This window comes from Bos grunniens, chromosome 12, assembly GCF_055505025.1.
Source record: "Bos grunniens cultivar Pamir isolate PY7600 chromosome 12, Bosgru_T2T1.0, whole genome shotgun sequence".
NCBI classification, from domain to species: domain Eukaryota; kingdom Metazoa; phylum Chordata; class Mammalia; order Artiodactyla; family Bovidae; genus Bos; species Bos grunniens.
In genome coordinates, this window is record NC_141176.1 from 15990144 (window position 1) to 16009745 (window position 19602).

General features: G+C 50.1%; 2 protein-coding genes across 3 annotated transcripts in view; one reads left to right on the forward strand and one right to left on the reverse strand.

Annotated features, from left to right (window-relative positions):
- The window catches only part of ERICH6B (glutamate rich 6B), a 42964-nt gene extending 29770 nt beyond the window's left edge, over nucleotides 1-13194 (reverse strand). Inside the window, 4 exon segments of the mRNA XM_086328761.1 lie at nucleotides 671-762; nucleotides 11356-11488; nucleotides 11490-11629; nucleotides 13122-13194. Of these exon segments, the coding sequence (XP_086184887.1) occupies nucleotides 671-762; nucleotides 11356-11488; nucleotides 11490-11629; nucleotides 13122-13194 (438 nt within the window).
- CBY2 (chibby family member 2) overlaps nucleotides 1-19602 on the forward strand; it is a 135378-nt gene that overhangs the window by 31631 nt on the left and 84145 nt on the right. The window lies entirely within an intron of this gene.

Here is a 19602-nt window from a genome sequence, read left to right on the forward strand (position 1 = left end):
TGTCTTTTAAAAGCTCCTTGTGTTTGTTTTATATATAATGTCTAGAATTTTAAGTGGTGTGTATATGTGTGTTAGTCACTCAGTCGTGTCTGACTCTTTGCAATCTCATAGACTGTAGCCCACCAGGCTCCTTTGTCCATGGAATTCTCCAGGCAAGAACACTGGAGCAGGTTGCCATTCTCTTCTCCAGGGGATCTTCCCCACCCAGGGATCAAACCCAGATCTCCTGAATCGTGGGCAGATTCTTTACCGTCTGAGCCACCATTGCTTAGCAGGAAAATTACATCTAGTCCATGTTTCCAGGGTCTAACTTCATTTTTACACAAGGTTTCTACAAAGAGCGGTTTGCCCTGATCTATTAATAAGTATCTGGGTAGCTTGTGTGTTTTGTTTTTAACTTTGCTGCCTTCAAAAGCAATCTTGAGGGGGGTTTTATTCATGTTACTGAATGCAGGGCCTTGTGGTGTCATCCTTGGCTTTCTTTTGACCCTCTTTGGATTAACACATGTCATTTACACTTCAGCCTGTTTTAAGAGAAGCTCTCTTGGGCTGTGATAACAGCGGAGCAACGCTGTGACTCCCGGGGCTCAAGACGCAGTGTCCAGCTGGCCCCCGGGCCACCCTACCCCAACGTTCAGAGCCAGTGTTCCCAGTTTTTAACCCAACTTACTTCATCTTCGAAGACCTCATCACCTTCCAGTGTGCTAATGGGGTCTTTTAATACACGATCCCAAAAGTTCTCTTTGTAATCAAACTCCGTGGCTTTCAATGGTGGAAGGCACGGCCAAAGGAGAGGCATTTGGAAAAGGAGCCAAAACGACAAACAAACAAAACAAAAAGAGAAACAGATTTACGGCATTTACACTTGACCTTTTAACTACAAATGCATAGGTCATCAATAAGACTTTAAATTCATCAAACCACTTAAAATTTGACTTGGAGACATTAGTAAAACAGGAATGAAAGGGTATCTCAGTGGCAGATTTAGGAAAGTGTGTGTTTCTGGTGGTCAGGGAAGGTGCATCTGACAAGGTGACATTTGAGTGAGTCCTGCACGAAGCAAGGGAGTGAGCAGGCAGATGGCTGGGGAAGACCATCCCTGGGAGGGGGCAGAGGAGGTGCAAAGGCCCTGAGGTGGGAGGTAGTGGGAGCATGTTGAGGCATCTGACAAACTGCAGGAGGCGCAGGATGTGTGGAGGGCAGTGAGAGTGAGGTGAGCTGGGAGGGCCAAGGCCAGCTCATGGAGGACCTAGTAGGCCCTGGCGAGGAATTTAGATCTTATTCCCAGAGAGATTTATTCGGAGTGTGATTTTCTCTTGGAAATCCTGAGAAATATTCCCATCTCCTGTCAGTTTTGTCAATTTTTGTCAATATTCCCATCTCCAGAATTGTAGATGGTTCGTAATTGCTAATTAAAGCATAAAAGAGAATCCCCAAGCCAGTGAGCTAAAAAAAAAAAAAAAAGTGTCTGGGAGATAGCAGATGCCTTTGTTCTCAAGGTCAACCACAGCCTGGTGACGGTGGGCCAGGAGAGGGGCTGGAGACCTCCAGTGTGGACGGGGTGCAAATTGAATGGAGGAACGGATAATTACAACTTGGGCCTGGATTCCCTGCTCCGGGAAAGGTGTGGATCCTGAGGCGGAGCTGGGGGGACAGGGTTCGTACACGATGATTGGATCCCCGGGGAAGTTATGGTGGCCTCTGTCTTGGCTCCAGGATGACACCAGCCCCTGCTTGCTGGGCCATCCAGAAAGCCCTGAACATCTACCGGGAGTGGCGCTGGGTTGACTGAGTCTGTCTGATGTATGTCCCTGTTGGGTCTCTGGGGGTGGAGGGGCCATTCTTTGTGATTTCCATACACGATATCTCTGCATTGCCTCTGGACTTTGGTTCAGTAATGGAAACGCTGACTCCTCTGGGCCCCTGGAGGGATGGTGAGCTCCACCCAGCTGGATCTGCCTGTCCTGACATCAGGCCAGGGGCCTTTCTGCCTGCAGACCTCCCACCCCAGCCTCGGCTTGTTCCTGGTGGAAACCTGCCTCATTGCAGGGGCCCCTGTGTGGCCAGAGTACCCCTTCACCCCCACGCTGGTAGTTCTTTCCCGCCAAGTCCTTCCAAGCACACACCCTCTCCACTGAGGGGCTCACAACTGGCAAAGGCAGGGGGGCCTTCCAGCTACATTCCAGAACACTGCGTCCCCAGACTGTCCACCTGGGCTGTGGCCTGGAGAAGTTTCTTCTTGTTGAGAAAACCTGACGAGAACCCACGGGGATTCAGGCAAGCCCTCAGGAGAAGTAGTGGAGGAGCTGATAGAACGCGAGTCTGGGGAGGCCGGGTGCAGAGCCCCCGAGCAAGGTTCTTTGAGGACGTGCCTGCCGGCCAGGGAGGAGAGGAGCCTGCCTCTGACCCTGCTAGCTCAGCAGCTCCCTGTGATTTGTCAGTGCTGTCTTTTAATAGGCTTTATTGAATAATAGACACTTAATTTGAGGGGGGGGAGAAAAAGAAGTAAGTGTTTGTCCAGGGAAGAAGGGGACTTGGCAGGCCGGAATTGGGAGCAGCCGTGTTAAGAGCCATTTGTTTCCTCGAAATCATTAACCTTATTAATGCCGTTTATGAGGTCGCACAGAGTCGGACACGACTGAAGTGACTTAGCAGCAGCATCAACCGTCCCCGCCTACATGTCAAGACAAGCCCAGTCAATCCTCAGTAACGCAGCCTTAACTGGGGCAGGAGGAGAAGGAAGAGCTTTAGTCCTAATTAACTTTCCCTTTGGGGATTTCTGTCAACCTCTACCTTTGTTCTAGTGGGATTATCTTCCCTCGAAGTCTCTCCTATGGGAGGACTGGGGAGGCGGGGGAGGTGTCAGGCCAGGTTCCCGAGTGGTGGCCCTGTTACCCAGGGCCTTCCCAGCGGGTCACTCAGCCCTTTGCACCCTGGGCCCCTCGTCCATGTAGCGGACTTCAGGGCAGCTCAGGGGACCAGCGCCAACACGACAAAGCCGGGCACACAGCACTCCCTGGAGTGGGACCTCTCTCCCGGACTGATTACCAACAAGTCTTAACTCCTCTCCTCCCAGTCAATAGCTTGCCTCTAACAGCTGTTTTTTTCCTGACAGAAGGATGCCTCCAGAATTTGGGGTGGATATTGGAGTCTTGTGTGTTTGCTGGGCAGGGCAGATCCCCACATTCTAAACCAGGGCACGGAGGAGAGAAGCAGTAGGCGACTGCCCCCGGGCCGGCTCGGAGAACTGGGCACAGGGTGAAACTCGGGCCTGTTGTCTGCTCCTCCACCCTGCCTGTAGGAGCTGCTGCCGGGAGCTTGTGAGAAACGCGGACCCTCAGGCCCCTGGACTCAGGGTCTCCGTTTTAACACAAGGCCTGGGTGAATGCTCTGCACATGAAGGTCTGAGCAGCACTAGCCTACCCTGGCTCTCTCCTCTCTGGAAATGGAATAAGATCCAGAAGATTCTAGAGTGAGAAAGAGTTTGTTTGATAAGCCTCCTGTGCAGGTAACCCTGCTCCTCCCTGCCCCCATCCCAGCAATTCACCATCCCTCCGTTGTTTCTATTCAATAAAAGGATGTGTGCATGCTAAGTCACTTCAGTTGTGTCCCACTCTTTGCGATCGCATGGACTGTAGCCCGCCAGGCTCCTCTGTTCATGGGATTCTCCAGGTTGGAATACCGGAGTGGGTTGCCACGCCTGCCTCCAAACCATAGACTAGGTCTGGTTAATTGTAGGACTTTGGTGGAGCAATGTGTACAAGTTAGGATTCTGCCACCAAAACCCAACCTGCTCCCCCGTCCTTCTCCCTTAGAGGATTCAGCTGTCCCCTCCTTTAATAAAAACGGAATCAGGCTCTAAGGGTACCATTTGAGGGCTCTAATTCATTCCCTGCCAAAGTGCCATGGAATGAGTCTGTCTGGAAGGACCCATGCATCCCAGTTAAGCCCTGCTGCCCAGACTTCAGAGAAGCTAGTAATTGACTGGCTGGCCTCTCTTGAAATGTGGGTGTCCCTATACAGACCTTGGGTAGAGAGAGATGGACTTCTGGGCTGTTCCCAGGCCATTCTTTCTCACCTCCAAGACCCTCTTTCTATCTCCCCTTTTCAGTTAAGGGCAGGGAAGCACATCCAGGTTCGTGGACTGTGTGCCCAGCACTTCCCTCGATTTTCTCTAGGACTCAGCACTGGCCAGACCAGCAAGGCACCCGCTCACCCGGGGGGCACCATTCCCAGACACTCCACAGGGAGCAGGAATCTTTGGTTAGGTTCTGTGGGACTCACCGTTTTCTGCCATTTGGGGTTCTTCACTGGGAACAAAGGCTAAAAACAAATAGGAAAAATGATTAATAGGAGGTGGAATGGTGAACTCTTCACCCTTAAATGTCTGGAGAGACCAGGGTGGAGACTGCATATTCTAGGATAAGAGGCTCCTGTGATTTTCAGCAGTTGGAGCCGTAGCTTATGCTCAGCACACATCGAGTCCCCTCCACTGGTTCATGGTTCGTCTTTTCCACTAGAGTTTACGTTCTGAGAGGGTAGGATAGCTTTGTCCATATGAAGATGGACATACCACTGCTGAGTACACGGTAGGTACACAATAAATATAATTTCATACACAGAAGATGTCATGGAACAAATTGAGTATGGGTAATCCATTATCATCCTTTCTAACTCTAGTGGTAAATAGTATTCCCTCCCCTTTCAAAACTCAATTTTAACTCACGATTAAAAGCATTTTACCCTTTGGTGAACTTTCTTCCCTGAGCCTTGACATCAAGGTCTAGAAATAAGGCTTTGGCCCACTGACCTTAATGAAGGCTGCCCTAGTCTAAAATGATCACACGAGGACTCTCTTTGGCCTGGGGCATGCTAATTCTGTGCTTCTCACCATCTCATAGATGGACCTGAAGCTTCCACTAGTCATTTAAAATCATCGTAAAATTATAAAGTTAAAATGATACCTTGTGACTCAGACTTGAAGGTGGCCAGCGTCGTCGTTGATTCTTCCTCTCTTAGAGATCTTGATTTTGAAAGTACTGTTAAAAGACAGACGATGATGGCCATTGACAGTTTTAACCTTACTCTTTTCAGTGGGTTCGTATTGGACAGTTAGGGTCTGAGGTTCTTTCTTGGCACCCAAAGTTGATCCACAGAGGAGAAAACTTGGGTTGGAGGCCCCTGCTGGGGTATACTGCATGCTTCCTCTGCCCAATTCCTCCTTTTAGCTTTGCTGACTTACTCTGGGGCTGCAGTAAACAGTGGCTGGGAAATGCAGGCCCTCTTCTTGTCTGGTCAGTTAGGGTCCCCAGGACAGAGGGGATGGCTGGGGAGACCTGAGGGATATTTCTCCTTCTATAGGAACCACAGAGCCAAGTGGCTTCCAGGCCATGTAGGCTTATAACGGGGTGCACCTGTCGCTGCAGGAAGTACGTGTCTCTGGTGTTCTGTGGTCAAGAGCTCCCAGAGAGGACTAGAATGAGGGCCAATGGGGAGGCCCTGGGGCCTGGTTAGTACAGATGAGTTATGTCACGAGAGGCTACTGTAGTTTTTGAGAACTTTCTTAAAGTTCTTGGTTGAAAGTGAAAGTGTTAGTTGCTTGGTCATGTCTGACCGCAACCCCATGAACTGTAGCCTGCTAGGTTCCTCTGTCCATGGGATTTCCCAGGCAAGACTACTGGAGTGGATTGCCATTCCCTTCTCCAGGGGATCTTCCTGACTCAGGGATCAAACTCTGGTCTCCCGCATTGCAGGCAGATTCATTACCATTTGAGCCAATGTTTTCTAGAATTTTGTGATCCCTGCTCTCTCTCACACACATACCCACACACCCACACACCACACCCACACACACACACACACACACACACACACCACACAAACACCACACACACCATTCCATTCCTAATAGGGAGGAGCAGGCCCATGATACGAAAGCCGAGGCAAGCTGCACCCACCTCTGCTTCCCTGCTCATGGGAGCATTAGGATTTGAGCCCTTTCTGTGGACATGGATCTTGTCTATGGAGGCAAAGCCTCCCTGAAGAGGGCAGGATCCATGCTGCCAGCCTGTCAGCTAAGACTGAGTCCTCCATAGACAGAGAGCTCTCTGACTACTGAAAAGTGAAAGTGAAATCGTTCAGTTGTGTCTAACTCTCTGCGACCCCATGGACTGTAGCCCACCAGGCTCCTCCGTCCAGGGGATTCTCCAAGAGTACTGGAGTGGGTTGCCATTTCCTTCTCCAGAGGATCTTTCCAACCCAGGGATCGAACCCGGGTCTCCCGCATTGTAGGCAGACGCTTTACCGTCTGAGCCGCCAGGGAAGTAGTTCTCTGACTACTAAGAACATGCATTCTACCGCGCATGGCTCCGGCTGTCGGGACCCATTTCCTTTTCTTAACCAGTTTTCCTCAAGCTGCCTTGTTCTAGCCCTTCTGTGCAGGTGGGTAGGCCAGGTCTCGTTTTCTCGTTTTGTGTGGCAGCTCATCAGATATTCGAAGGCGCTTATTCTGTCTCAGACTCACGTGTCTTCCAGACTTAACGGCCTCGTTTGCTTCAGCAGTTCTCTGTGGCGATGTTACCCCCAGGCCGGCCTCATACCAGCTTCTCCTCTGAGTCCCAGCTGGTCCACTTCTGGCCCCCATGGAGGGTGGAATGCTTCTAGTGAGCAGCGCCCTGGGCTGCTCTTGTGCAGGCTGGAGCAGGACTCATCTCCCTCTACATACCCTTGTAGTTGTTTCTGCTTATATCAACCTTCTGGCCGTCACATCAGTCATCCTGTTGACTTATGGAGCCTGTGGTTGAGTAAATCTAGAGCAGACAGGGCTCCCCCGCCTTGTCCTTCTCCTTCCTGTATTTGTGGGCCTACAAGCAGGGTCTAATCTAAAGGAGCATTCTATTTTATTTAGCCAGTCCTGATCCAGTGTTTCTGGCTGTCAAGATCTTTCAGAATCTGATCACATTATCATCATGACTCAACCGCTTCCAGTCGTGTACAGATATCAGTATTCCTCCTATATCTGTATCTGAGTCTATGATAAAATATTGTGCTGGACGGAGCCCCGTGGCCCCCAACTGGAAAACGGATGGACTCGATCCTTAAACAGACTCTTTGGATGCTTATTCCACAGTGCTCATGCTGTTGTGATCATGATGCTCCCACCTTGTGTTTGTCTACCTTGTCTATAGGAACATCAGGAAGGCTCTGAAAATGAAACATGTTTTGGAACTCAGGCCTCCTGCTTTACCACAGCTCCTGATTTAATGACCTTGTCAAAAAGTGACTTAAGAGCCAGCATCACTCGATCTGTTCTTTTTTCTTAAAGTATTTGTTTATTTATGGCCGCACGGTGTCTTTGTTGCTACACGGGCTTTGCTCTAGCCTCGGCTGGTGTGGGCCGCACTTCGTGGCCGCATGTGGGCTGCTCACGGCGGTGGCTTCTCTTGTTGCAGAGCACAGGCTCTAGGCGGGCAGGCTTCAGTAGCTGTGGCTCATGGACTTCATTGCCCCTCAGCATGTTGGGTCTTCCCGGACCAGGGATGGAACCTGTGTCCCCTGCATTGGCAGGCAGATTATTAAGCACTGGACCACCAGGGAAGTACTTGATCGGTTCTTAACGATCCTGTGCTGGCTCCTCCTGGTCATTTTGCTCTCGATATTTGGCCCAGGTTGATCATAGCTGTTTTCCATGTGTACGAACGTCTGCATACAGCTCCTTGCCTACCAAGACCGTCTCTTGAGGGAAGGGTGCACCCTCTCATCATCATGATCGGGAGTCTGGTGAGGACTCAACAGCAGTTTCACAAGCTTGTAACAAATATTTATAGGTGCTTATTGTGTGTGTGTGTACGGGGGGCACCAAGTTTTGAGGATTTCTACCAGCGGGGATATAATGCTCTGTGTTAGAATTTCTGGTATACTTTGTTTATGACCCTGCTCTGTGCTTGGCGGTGTAGACGCCTGGGGCCATAAATAGTCGTTCTGGTCCTCCTCCAGCCTGCTTCATCACCCAAGCCATGAGGCATTTCTGGTGCCTTTAGCATTTCTTCCGTGTCAGACCTGCCACTCTCTGTAGTAATAGGTTTCAAGGATTTATTTATCTGGGTGTTATACCTCCATGTTTGTTTCAAAGTGCTGTTTATAGAGTCCATGTAAAATGCTGTCTCTGGTGTCTGGGGTTGAATTTGTTGTTCAGTCACTAAGTCCTGTCTGACTCTGTGACCCTGGGACTGTAGCATTGCCAGGCTCCTCTGTCCTCCACTATCTCCCAGAGGTTTCTCAGATTCATGTCCACTGAGTCAGTGATGCCATCCAACTGTCTCATCCTCTGCTGCCCCCTTCTCCTTTCTGAGTCTTTCCCAGCATCAAAGTTTTTTCCAATGAGTCAGCTCTTCTCATGAGTTGGCCAAAGGATTGGAGCTTCAGCTTCAGCATCAGTCCTTCCCATGAATATTCAGGGTTGGTTTCCTATAGGATTGACTGGTTTGATCTTCTTGCTGTCCAGGGGACTCTCAAGAGTCTTCTCCAACACCACAATTTGAAAGCATCAATTCTTCAGTGCTCAGCCTTCTTTATCCAAATCTCACATCCGTACGTGACTACTGGAAAAACCATAGCTTTGACTATACAGACCTATATTGGAAAAATGATGTCTCTGCTTTTTAATATGCTGTCTAGGTTTGTCACAGTTTTCCTTCCAAGGAGCAAGTGTCTTTTAATTTCAGGCTGTAGTCACTGCCTGCAGTGATTTTGGAGCCCAAGAAAATAAAGTCTGTCACTATTTCCATTGTCTCACCATCTATTTGCTATGAAGTGATGGGACTGGATGCCATGACCTTAGTTTTTTGAATGGTGAGTTTCAACTCCATGGAGAGTATGGGGTGAATAGTCCCATAATAAAAAGAGGCTTTAAAAGTGGGAATCTATCACCCATGAAATCCATTCTGCCTTAGAGCTTCGCTGGTTCTCCAGCACTCTTGTGCTGAGTATCCTCTGGGGATGTAGTTAAGGATGCAGGCAGGGATTGTTAGGAAAGCCTGGGAATCTGCATCTTTACAGGCAGCGGGTGCTGGGGATGCCCAGTCCTGGACCCTGAGCACCATCACCACCAACACTCACCTCCGCTCACCCCTGGGGATCCTCTGCCCCCGACAAAACCAGCACTTTGAGTTGCTTTAGCCTCAATTGTGTTTCTCCAACTAGTGGATGGGCGGCTTTTGCCCTGGGCCAATCAGATTTTTTTTTTGCATCTGCCATGCTCAGGAACCCTTAGTATCCTGTCCTCCAGCTGCAGGGGGACTGGCTTTTCTTCATGGCGGGGGTACGTCCCCATCACACACGGAGCATCTTCCCTGTGTCACTCTCCTCCACCTTCTCCTAACTAGATTTGACCTCCTGTTTGGAGCTCCATACTTCTGGGGTTCCCCTTGCACCCCACTCCCCATCGCTTCCTTTTCACTCTTCACTCTTTCAGAGAAGTCTCTTAATGAGCCTCTTTGCTCCATTCCCCTGGCCAGACACAATCATGTAGCTATTGCCAGTAAAATCTGTCCAGTTATTATTTTAACACCCTCCAAAAGATTGATTGTAAACCATGGGCAGAAGGGAAAAGAAAAACCTTCATAAATTTTAGGAAATTGCTGACTTTTCTTTGTGTTCCAATCTCGGCTGTAGCCACCACCCTTCATGTCTCTGTAGGAGCCTGGGGTGTGACCTTGACCCTGGCTTAGAGGCTCAACACTCCACACCGTCGGTCCAGGCCACCAGCATCACAGGATCTGATCAGTAGGTATTGCTGTGGGTGGCCAGACTTGTGCTAAACACTAAACACATGTTGGGGACTTCCTTGGTGGTCCAGTGGTTAAGATGCCACACTTCACTGCAGGGGGCACCCCAGTTCCATCCCTGGTTGGGGAAACTAAGATCCCACACGTCATGCGGTGTCATCACAAAGGAACTCAGTAGTGGAAAGAGACTTGGCTGGAAAACATGCCCCTACAGTCCAAATGCACAGAGCACTTAAAACCTAAATTAGATCCAGACATAACTGGCTCTATAATTAAGCCTGGAGACCAAAAGGATCGTGAATGAATATGGCAAATGAAACATTGATTTCCAGAGGGCCTCCCTCTGAAGGAAGGTGCCCCGTGGAGTGAACAGGCTCTGGTGCCCCCCCTCCCCCACCTCAGCCTCCCTCTGTCTCCTTTTCCTATCCCACCTCCTTTCAAGCTTAGCATTGGCACTTTACAGGCGATTACCCAGTAAATGACTTCCAGAATCCTGCTTATGAATATTTAGATAAGTGCTCAGATTTTTTTTCCCAGCCATCACGCTTACTGACTCTGAAATGGTTCCAGTTTTCAGGGCTCCATCAGAGCACAAACCCTGACACAAACCCCACATGCACCGACTTAGCCTGTAAAATCCTCCCCATCGTGTGCTGGCAGCCAGCACCCTGGAACTCCTGGCTCGTGTGGGCTTGCCTCCGCTGCCCCTTCTCCCTCATAGGGTTTCTGGCTCCTAATTTCATTTAAGCCACATTTGAACTACAAAATCGAGCAGGCACGGATGGGGGCAGGGAAGTGAGGTGCCGGTCAGGAATCTAATTCACTGCTGCCATGACTACAGATGTGAAACTAATGTGTGAATCTGTGATGGATCAATCTCACTAAGGCTGGGTTTAAATTATTAATCATGGCGAGAGAAGATGCCGTTCAGGGGTGCGTTCCCAGGATCCTAGGGCAAAGGGCCTTTGGGCTTAACTGGGCTGAGAATTAAGATCCTCAGTGCAATCTTGCCAAACTGTCTCTTGCTGCTGCTGCTGCTGCTGCTAAGTCGCTTCAGTCGTGCTGTCTCTTGAGTGTCTCCTAATTGTGGCCACACAAATTCCTGCTATGGATAGTCTTGGCTCGTTCTGAACCAGGGCTGGCTTTGACCGCACGCTCGGATGGAGGTTCTGGGGTGGGTCCCAGTCCTCTCACCACGTGATTATTTAGAGATGGGCTCTGTCCCCGGGGAACCGGCCTGTAATTTGGGAAGGAAATGGCCTGTGTCCCCGCGGGAAACAGGGCCTGTGTTCATGTGGAACGAGAACAGGAAAACTAATGAAGAGGGGGAGATGGGAGAAGGTGTTTGTCTTAGCACTCTGCTGATGCTCTTTCTCTGAGGGGGGTCTAGGATGAAGGGAAGCGGGGGGTCACAGGGACAGGATGGCCCAGGAAGCAGTATGCATCATCAATCTGACGGGTGATGCTCCAGCCTCGATGTTCCACCTCCATGGGACACCCTCGAGGCCACATCTCCCCAGCACCCCCGGAGCCTGGCCTCGAGGTGGATGTGGGGTGCGGGGTCCCTTACCCATCTTGCTTTCATAAATCCACTCCGTCTGTGTACTCTGATCCTGGGAGGGCAGAAACTCTCCCTCGTGCTTCACAAATGATGTAGATGGCATCGTGTCCTCGAGAAGAGGCCTGCTGCTGGCAGATTCAGGGGATGGGAGAAGGGACAGTGAAGAAGGTGGTTACCTGAGGGATGCCAGCCACAGACAGTCCACCTCCAGGCAGGGGCCGGGTTAGAAGCCCCACCGCTGCTGCCTGCGGGGAGGTTGGGGTGGCAATGGCTGCTCCCTGGCCTGCGCAGGGTTCCACCCATTCCAGGACCATCACAGGGGAATGGAAAATAGCCCTGTGGGCCATTCTGGGTGCCAGCTGCTGCTTCACTTAGAATGAAAGGGTCTGCAGACGCCTTCAAAGGCCAGCAGACCAGGCTTCCATAACAGACAGTCCAACCTTCCAGAACATTCTCTGCCCCTGCCAGCTCACCACCCTGCTCATTCCAGTCGCCCTTCCCGCCTCATGGCTGCCTCAGGCAGACCAGAGCAGCACTTCAGGTCAAGCACTGGGGTCTGTGCCTGCCAGTACACCTTCTGCACACACCATTTTCAGGGAAGGTTTTGCAGGGCCCGAGGACAGGCCCTCAGGTGTGAGGCGCAGACCCTGCTGCCGGGGAGCTCGGGATCAAAAAGGGGCCCCAGCATCCTGCCCTGCACCGTGCCCTTCCTCAGGAATCTCTGCTGAGTAGACAGGAAACCACGTCAGAGGGATGAGAGGGGCTTTTGGCCCTGAAGTCATGTCATGTCGACTGGTCCCATTGGCAGAGACAGGCGTGAGGGAAATGCCCAGCTGATAAGGGGGGCGGTGACTACGGACGGTAGAAAGAAAGTAGACTTTGGGGTCGGCTGGTCTGAGTTGGAGTCTTGGCTCTTTGGAGTAGAGTGGCGTAACCTTGGGTAAGCCCCTTGACTTCTCCATGCCTTGGTTTCCACACCGTTTTTTTTTTTTTTTTAATTGGAGGATAATTGCTTTACTATGCTGTGTTGGTTTCTGCCGTCCAACATCATGACTCAGACAGAAGGATATATATATCGTCTCCCTCTTGAACTTCCCCCAACCCCACCCAACCCCTCCCGCTAGACAATCACAGAGTGCCAGGCAGGGCTCCTTGTGTTACAGGGCAGCTTCCCACATGGTAACCAAATGGTAAAAACCATAATTCAAAAAGATGCCCATACTCCAGTGCTCTGCACCTTTTAGAGAATACTTCCCCCCTGCACCAGATCTCCATAAGTGAGGACAAAATGAGAGTGGGCAGTGTTGGCTCTTAGAGGCAGTGCTGTTTTTAGAGGCAAAGTAAGAAGTTCAGTGGCCCTTCACAAGATGGGCTGGTTCCCTGTGGGGCTCAGGGTGCCCTGATGCAGGGAAGTCCCCACAGGAACGCCGTTCTCCCTTCAGCGTCTGCGGGCGTTAAGGGCAGATCTGTGCCACCTCCCGGGGCCCGGGGGTGGGCCTGTGCTGGCCCGCAGGGCCAGGCAGAGTGGCTGTGTTCTCAGGGTGTGCTACTGGGCAGGGGCCCCAGGGCAAGCGGCAAGATGCGCAGGTTTCAGTCAAGTGACCACAGAGGTCGAGAACTAGTGGAGAAGGGCGAGCTTTTCCAGCAGGTGTCAAGTGTTGCCCTGCTCTGGGCCTCAAGGCCGCATCAGGGGACTCCTCTGAATTCAGTGTCTTATCCTGCTGGTGGGATGTTGCTGGGATTCAAGGAGATAACACAAGTCCCTGTGGACAGACCTTGAGAAGTCAAAGCGGCCAGCTGACCAGCACTAGGATTGCGCTTGAGGTCACAGAGGGCCGCTCTGGTCATGCTCATTCTCATGCACACTTGCCCTCCCTGCCACGCCTGCCCAGGGCTGGGACGATGCAGGGTCCTCTGGGGTGCCTGCCAGGGCTCTGCTGTGACTTCAGCACCTGGGAAACCAGACTGCGTTGCCAAACACCAGCGCCCTGCTTTATCAGCAATGCAGGGGTGCAGGACGGGGTCCCTGGTCCTAGATTCCACCATGTCCGCTCCTGCAGCTGCCTCACAGCGGGGACGGGGCCTGGTGTGTGCCCGGGCACCTTCACAGCAGGCGTGCAGAAGTGCGTGGGCTGGGGGCCAGTGCTTTCCTGCTTACGAGGAACCCAGGAAACACTTGACCTGAGTCTGTGCCCCCTCCCCGCTGACCTTAGCAAACACACACCCATGGGACACTTCTTGCCCAAAGGGGTTTGTGGAGATTTTGATCTCTCAGCAGCCTTGGGTGAGGAAAATCCAGGGCCTCTCTGAGCACCCCAGGCTCAGCCTTGGACCCTGGGGAGCCAAACTGAACTGCCTGGGGGCAGACCCAGGGGAGGCCTGGGGCTCCCCGCCGGGCCGGGGAACAGAAGCAGCAATACGGCTGAAAGACTGGACGGGTGCTTGTGCTGGGAACAAAGCTGACCAGGAATCCTGCTCCTCGTTCTACACGTGTTAAGTTTTCTATGAGCGGCTCTTGGGGAGCAGAATGAAGGCTAACAGTGACACACAGCCCTTACTGCACCTACCCCGGGTGGTAACCACGGCTCCACTGCACCCCCATGAGTTCAGTTCAGTTCAGTCGCTCAGTCGTGTCAAACTCTTTGCGACCCCATGAACTGCAGCATGCCAGGCCTCCCTGTTCATCACCAACTCCCAGAGTCCCCCCAAACCCATGTCCATTGAGTTGGTGATGCCATCCAACCATCTTATCCTCTGTCATCCCCTTCTCCTCCTGCCCTCAATCTTTCCCAGCACCAGGGTCTTTTCCAATGAGTCAGCTCTTTGCATCAGGTGGCCAAAGTATTGGAGTTTCAGCTTCAGCATCAGTCCTTCCAGTGAACACCCAGGACTGATCTCCCTTAGGATGGACTGGTTGGATCTGCTTGCAGTCCAAGGGACTCTCAGGAGTCTTTTTCAACACCACAGTTCAGAAGCATCAATTCTTCAGCACTCAGCTTTCTTTATAGTCCAACTCTCACATCCATACATGACCACTGGAAAGACCATAGGCTTGACTAGACGGACCTTTGTTGGCAAAGTAATGTCTCTGCTTTTCAATATGCTATCTAGGTTGGTCATAACTTTCCTTCCAAGGAGTAAGCGTCTTTTAATTTCATGGCTGCAATCACCATCTGCAGTGATTTTGGAGCCCAGAAGAATAAAGTCATCCACTGTTTCCCCATCTATTTGCCATGAAGTGATGGGACCGGATGTGATGATCTTAGTTTTCTGAATGTTGAAGTACTTGTTTAATCCTCACCACAGCCCCACCCCAGGTTGCACAATGGTAAAGAATCTGCCTGCCAATGCAGGTAGACCTAGGAGACTCAGGTTCCATCTCTGGGTCAGGAAGATCCCCTGGAGGAGGAAATGGCAACCCACTCCAGTATTCTTGCATAGGAAATCCCCTGGACAGAGGATCCCTGGCATCCCAGGCTGCAGTCTGTGAGGTCACAAAGATTCGGACACAACTGAGTGTGTGCGCACACACACACAAATACACACAGCCCTGGGGAAGCAGAAACTCTTCCTGTCCCCATTTTACAGATGGGAACACCAAGGCAGAAGATGAAGCGGCTGCCCCACAGCACACAGCTGGCTGGGTGGAGCAGCTGAGATCCACGTCCAGGCAGCCTGGCTCTGGGTCCCTGTTCTCCATCACAGCCTGACCAGTCACTTCATCGTCAGGCCCCTTCAGCATCACGTTGCTTGCTTCTGTGAGTGTCAGTGACTGAAGTGGAGGGGATTCCGGAAAGCACTCCCTCTGTGGATTGGCGTAGTGGGGTGGTCCTGGCAGATGCTGAGCCTCTGAAAGCACGAAGCATGATACAGAGGGGCTGGTGGAGGGTGGGAGTGGGGAGCTGACCTCACCAGGTGGAGGGGGTGCCCCTGTACGGAGCCCCGGGTCCTCAAGTTATGGCCTATGTCTTCCCTGCACAGTAGAGCAGGTTTCATTCCTGCTTCTCAGTGTAACCCAGCCAGGCTCGCGCTTTCTTTGTATCTAGTGTCCACCCACTTCCCCTCTGGAGGTCAGTGACCGCCTTCCCCTAGTCATCCTTTGGGGCGGATGTAGGGGATGAAGACTGTGAACCAGAGCTCGCGTGTCCCCTGCCCCACAGGGGTGTCTACAGAGTGGAGCACACAGAGGCTTCTGTCCACGGCTCTCGCAGTGACCATCTAGCGTGGGTCAAGCCCTGTGGCAGGAGTTCCACGAATACTCACTGCACGATCATTTGGAGCTTGGAATATGCCTGAGCAAGGAGGATAGCAACTTCCTTGTGGCGTTCACACACCTCTTCACTACGAACGATGCCCAGGGCCCTTGGCCGTCTTTCCCCACACTAACCTCCTTTCTAGACTCAGCTGGCCCCTGCTCTTTCCATAGTTCTGGGTGCCCAGGGATCTGGATCCCGGGGCTCCTCTCTCAGCTTGTGAGTGGCTTGAATGGCAAAGGGGAATAATCTTGGGCGATCCTTTGTGTGTGACTTCTAGGAGACCGCCCCTGAACCCCTCCTTCTCGGAGGTCCTGCTCCCTGCACCCCTACCCACTCTCACCCCTGCTCCCAGTCTTTGGGACTGCAAAGGCTACGAAGCATCAGCCCTCAGCATGAATTTTCACCCTGATTTATCAGAAAAAAACCCCAAAAACACCAAAAAACTTTTACCTTGCTCTAAGACCAGGCAGGGTTTGTGAAGAATGAGCCTTGAATTCTGTTGGAAAAAATAAAAGAAAGACAATGTTAGGGAAAAAAAGGAAACTTTCTTTCTGTTAAAAAACCTGTCATTAATTATGTGATGCTGGGTTTGAGGTGGAGAAGCCCTGATTTACAGAATTTTTCTATTTTTGCCTTTTTTTTTTTATGGTGTTCTCTTTCTTAATCGTTTCCTTTAGAAATTATGAGGTTAAAAATTTTATAAAATTAGAACTCAAGAAGGTAATTTTCATGAAATTGTGGATTTGGGACATTCAAGTTTGCTTTGTTAATCTTTCGGGTTATCATAGAGTCCCTCCTCTGTCACAGGATGAAGGATATTTTTTTCCATACAGGAAAGAGGGCTGAGGTTCAGAGGACATAAATATTTTAAAAAATGATATTTAATTTTACAAGTTCTATTTGTGTCATTTAATCACCTGACTAGTGGGTTTGAATGATATGACATCAAGAATTTCAGCTACAATTGGGATAAAATAGAGCATCAGTTCTAGTAATAGAGGATGGCCCAGTGGAAGTGTAAAGAAATCAGAATCAGAAAACTTGAATGAGAAACTTAAATGTTCAACACTTATCCATAGTTCACCCATGAGATAGACTATTACTGAGGAATATTACTTGGCTATTAAAATGATGTCTACAGGGACTTCCCTGGTGGGCCAGTGGTTAAGAGCCCCCCTTCTAGTGCAGGGGGTGTGAGTTTGATCCCTGGTCGGGGGGCTAAGATCCATCCCGCCCGCATAACTAGAGAAGACTGCCTCCACAGTGGAAGATCCTGCATGACACAATCGAGACCTGACACAGCCAAAATAAATAACAATAATAAATCAATACTAAAAAATAAAATGATGGCTACAAACACTAAGCAATATGGGCAAAGGTGAAGGTCACAGGACTAAGTAACAAAAGTAAAATACAAGCTTGTATATACAGCGTATTTGAAATGGTAAAATCAAGACAAAACAAGGACCACCACCACCAGCAAGCAAAAGATGAGAGCAGGAGGGACAGAATAAAAATTGCTGAAATGTGAATCAGCCTTATTTATATTCGGATGTTGGTAGGTTGGTGTCTTCCTACTTTTCACATTTCCCACAAGAAAAGGAACAGAAGTAGATTTTGCTTCATTTTATGTTACTCCTCTAGAATTAAAATATGCATATAATTTATTAAAAAGCAGAAACAAAGGACGAAAGGAGGGAAGGAAGGAGAAAAAGAGAAGCGATTAGAAGAGAAAGAGAAGGCCTGGGAGCGTCTCCTGACTCTTAGTTATTTTCCATGACCTTGAAGAAGTCACATACCCTCTCTCAGACGCCAGGATCCTCATTTGTAAAGGGAGGAGGGTGGTAAAGAGTGACTGAAGACCTGACGGAAACAGAGACTGAAATGAACACTATACACCCTATGTCGCTGGACTCTATTCCTAACCTTCAGGACAAGACAGCTGTAGAAGATGATGCTGTTTGTATGGGAGCAGTGTGGAGGCTGGGGGAACTGGGGACCCAGCATCTCTCCCCAGTAGTGGCCGACTCAAGGCACCCTGATTGGGAAGCTCTAGCTTATTTGTGAACTTTGCTGCTTGACAAGTTGTCTGTCTCCCCTGTCTCTGCCTTATCAGTGTATCGCAAGCCTTTCTTTTTAAATACACAGAATTGCTAGGTTCCCCATTTAGATATGGTCCCTGGGATGCCAACTCTCACCTGGAAACAGCAACCAAATTATAGCTTTTAAGTCAAAGAGCATTCAGAGCCGCCAAAGAAGAGCTAGCAAGAGGCAAGAAAATCAAATCCTGTGGATTGTGTGTCTCAAAATGTCATTAAGTAGAAACATTATGAATCAGTATACTGTGACATCTCTACAGCATCATTTGCCACAGAGCAGAGTTCATCTTTAGGAAGGTCTTCCCAGGTGGCGCTAGTGGTAAACAACCCGCCCGCCGACGCAGGAGATGTGAGAGACTCAGGGTCCATCCCAAGGTCGGGAAGATCCCCTGGAGGAGGGCATGGCAACCCACTCCAGTATTCTTGCCTGGAGAATCCCAGGGACAGAGGAGCATATCATAGGAAGGTCTTAGGTTCTAATTGAACAAAAGGGACCACGTTGTGCGGTGGTTTCCCGTTCTATGACAGCACGTCAGAAATGCAGATTGTATTTCTTCCTTCTAGAACCTTCCTGCACCTTGTGAGATCAGACATGCCTTTTTGCACCGGGCAATTGTGTGGTGTGGGAGTGCTTTCAAAGCATTTTCAGAATGAAAATGAAAGAACATTGCCACAGTCACAGGGTATTTCTTCACACGGCAAAAGTGAAACCTGGAACAGGTAATCCACATGCCCAAGGTCCAAGGCCCACCCTTGTGCTGGATCTTCTAACTCTGACACCCCCGGGTTCACACCCATGCTTCACAACAATGATTTGGAACCTCCCAGTTCAAATCCGGGGAGATCTGTCACACGTGACCATTGATTATTCAGTAACAGTTGATGCTGCATTGATATCATCCAATTTTATTGGATTTTCTCACAAACCATGGAGAAAATCATCCCTTTAAAGAAGAGAGGGGATGGGGGTCATTGGTCTGACACTACACTGATTGGTCCAGGGCAATCAAAGTCTGTGAAATTGACCTGCCTGCAGAGTAGTTGGGTGGGGGCATAGATCCCTCCCACACCCTAGTTCATTGCATCTTCTCTTGTCTTTCTGTTATGTCCATTTTACAAAAGAGAGCAATGTGGCCAGGGGATGTTACCTACCCATCACAAGTCAGGGGTAAAGGGGAATGATACTATATTATAATAATAATACCTAATACTTACATAGGTTATATGCTTAAAATGCTATATGCCTGGCATAGCTCATAATGCTTTACATAATTTAACCCCTTTAATCTTCACATAAGGTAGGTCTAGTGTTATCCCTACGGGCCTTCCTGGTAGCTCAGCTGGTAAAGAATCTGCCTGCAATGCAGGAGACCCTGGTTGAATCCCTGGGTCACGAAGATCCCCTGGAGAAGGGATAGGCTACCCACTGCAGTGTTCTTGGGCTTTCCTGGTAGCTCAGATGGTAAAGAATTCACCTACAGTGTGGTAGACCTGGGTTGGGAATATCCCCTGGAGAAGGGATAGGCTACCTACTCCAGTATTCTTGCCTGGAGAATTCCATGGACAGAGGAGCCTGGTGGGCTATAATCCTTGGGTTCACAAAGAGTTGGACATGACTGAGCAACTTTCAGTGTATACCTAATTTACAGCTAAGAAAACTAAGAGCAGTTAAGTGACTTGCCCCAGCCCATGCAAGATAAATGGGAGAGAACTGGTGTTCACACCTATGCAGTCAAGCTCTTGAGAGAGGAAGAAAAAAGTGTGCTTTGTGAGAGGTTCACATCTGCCACCAAATCCATAATTGGCATCAGGCTCCTTCCTCCTCTCCTGATGCTGCGGCAGACATCACTAGTAGATCACGGCACTCTCTCCTTCTGAGGCTAGATGAGGTATCCCAATCC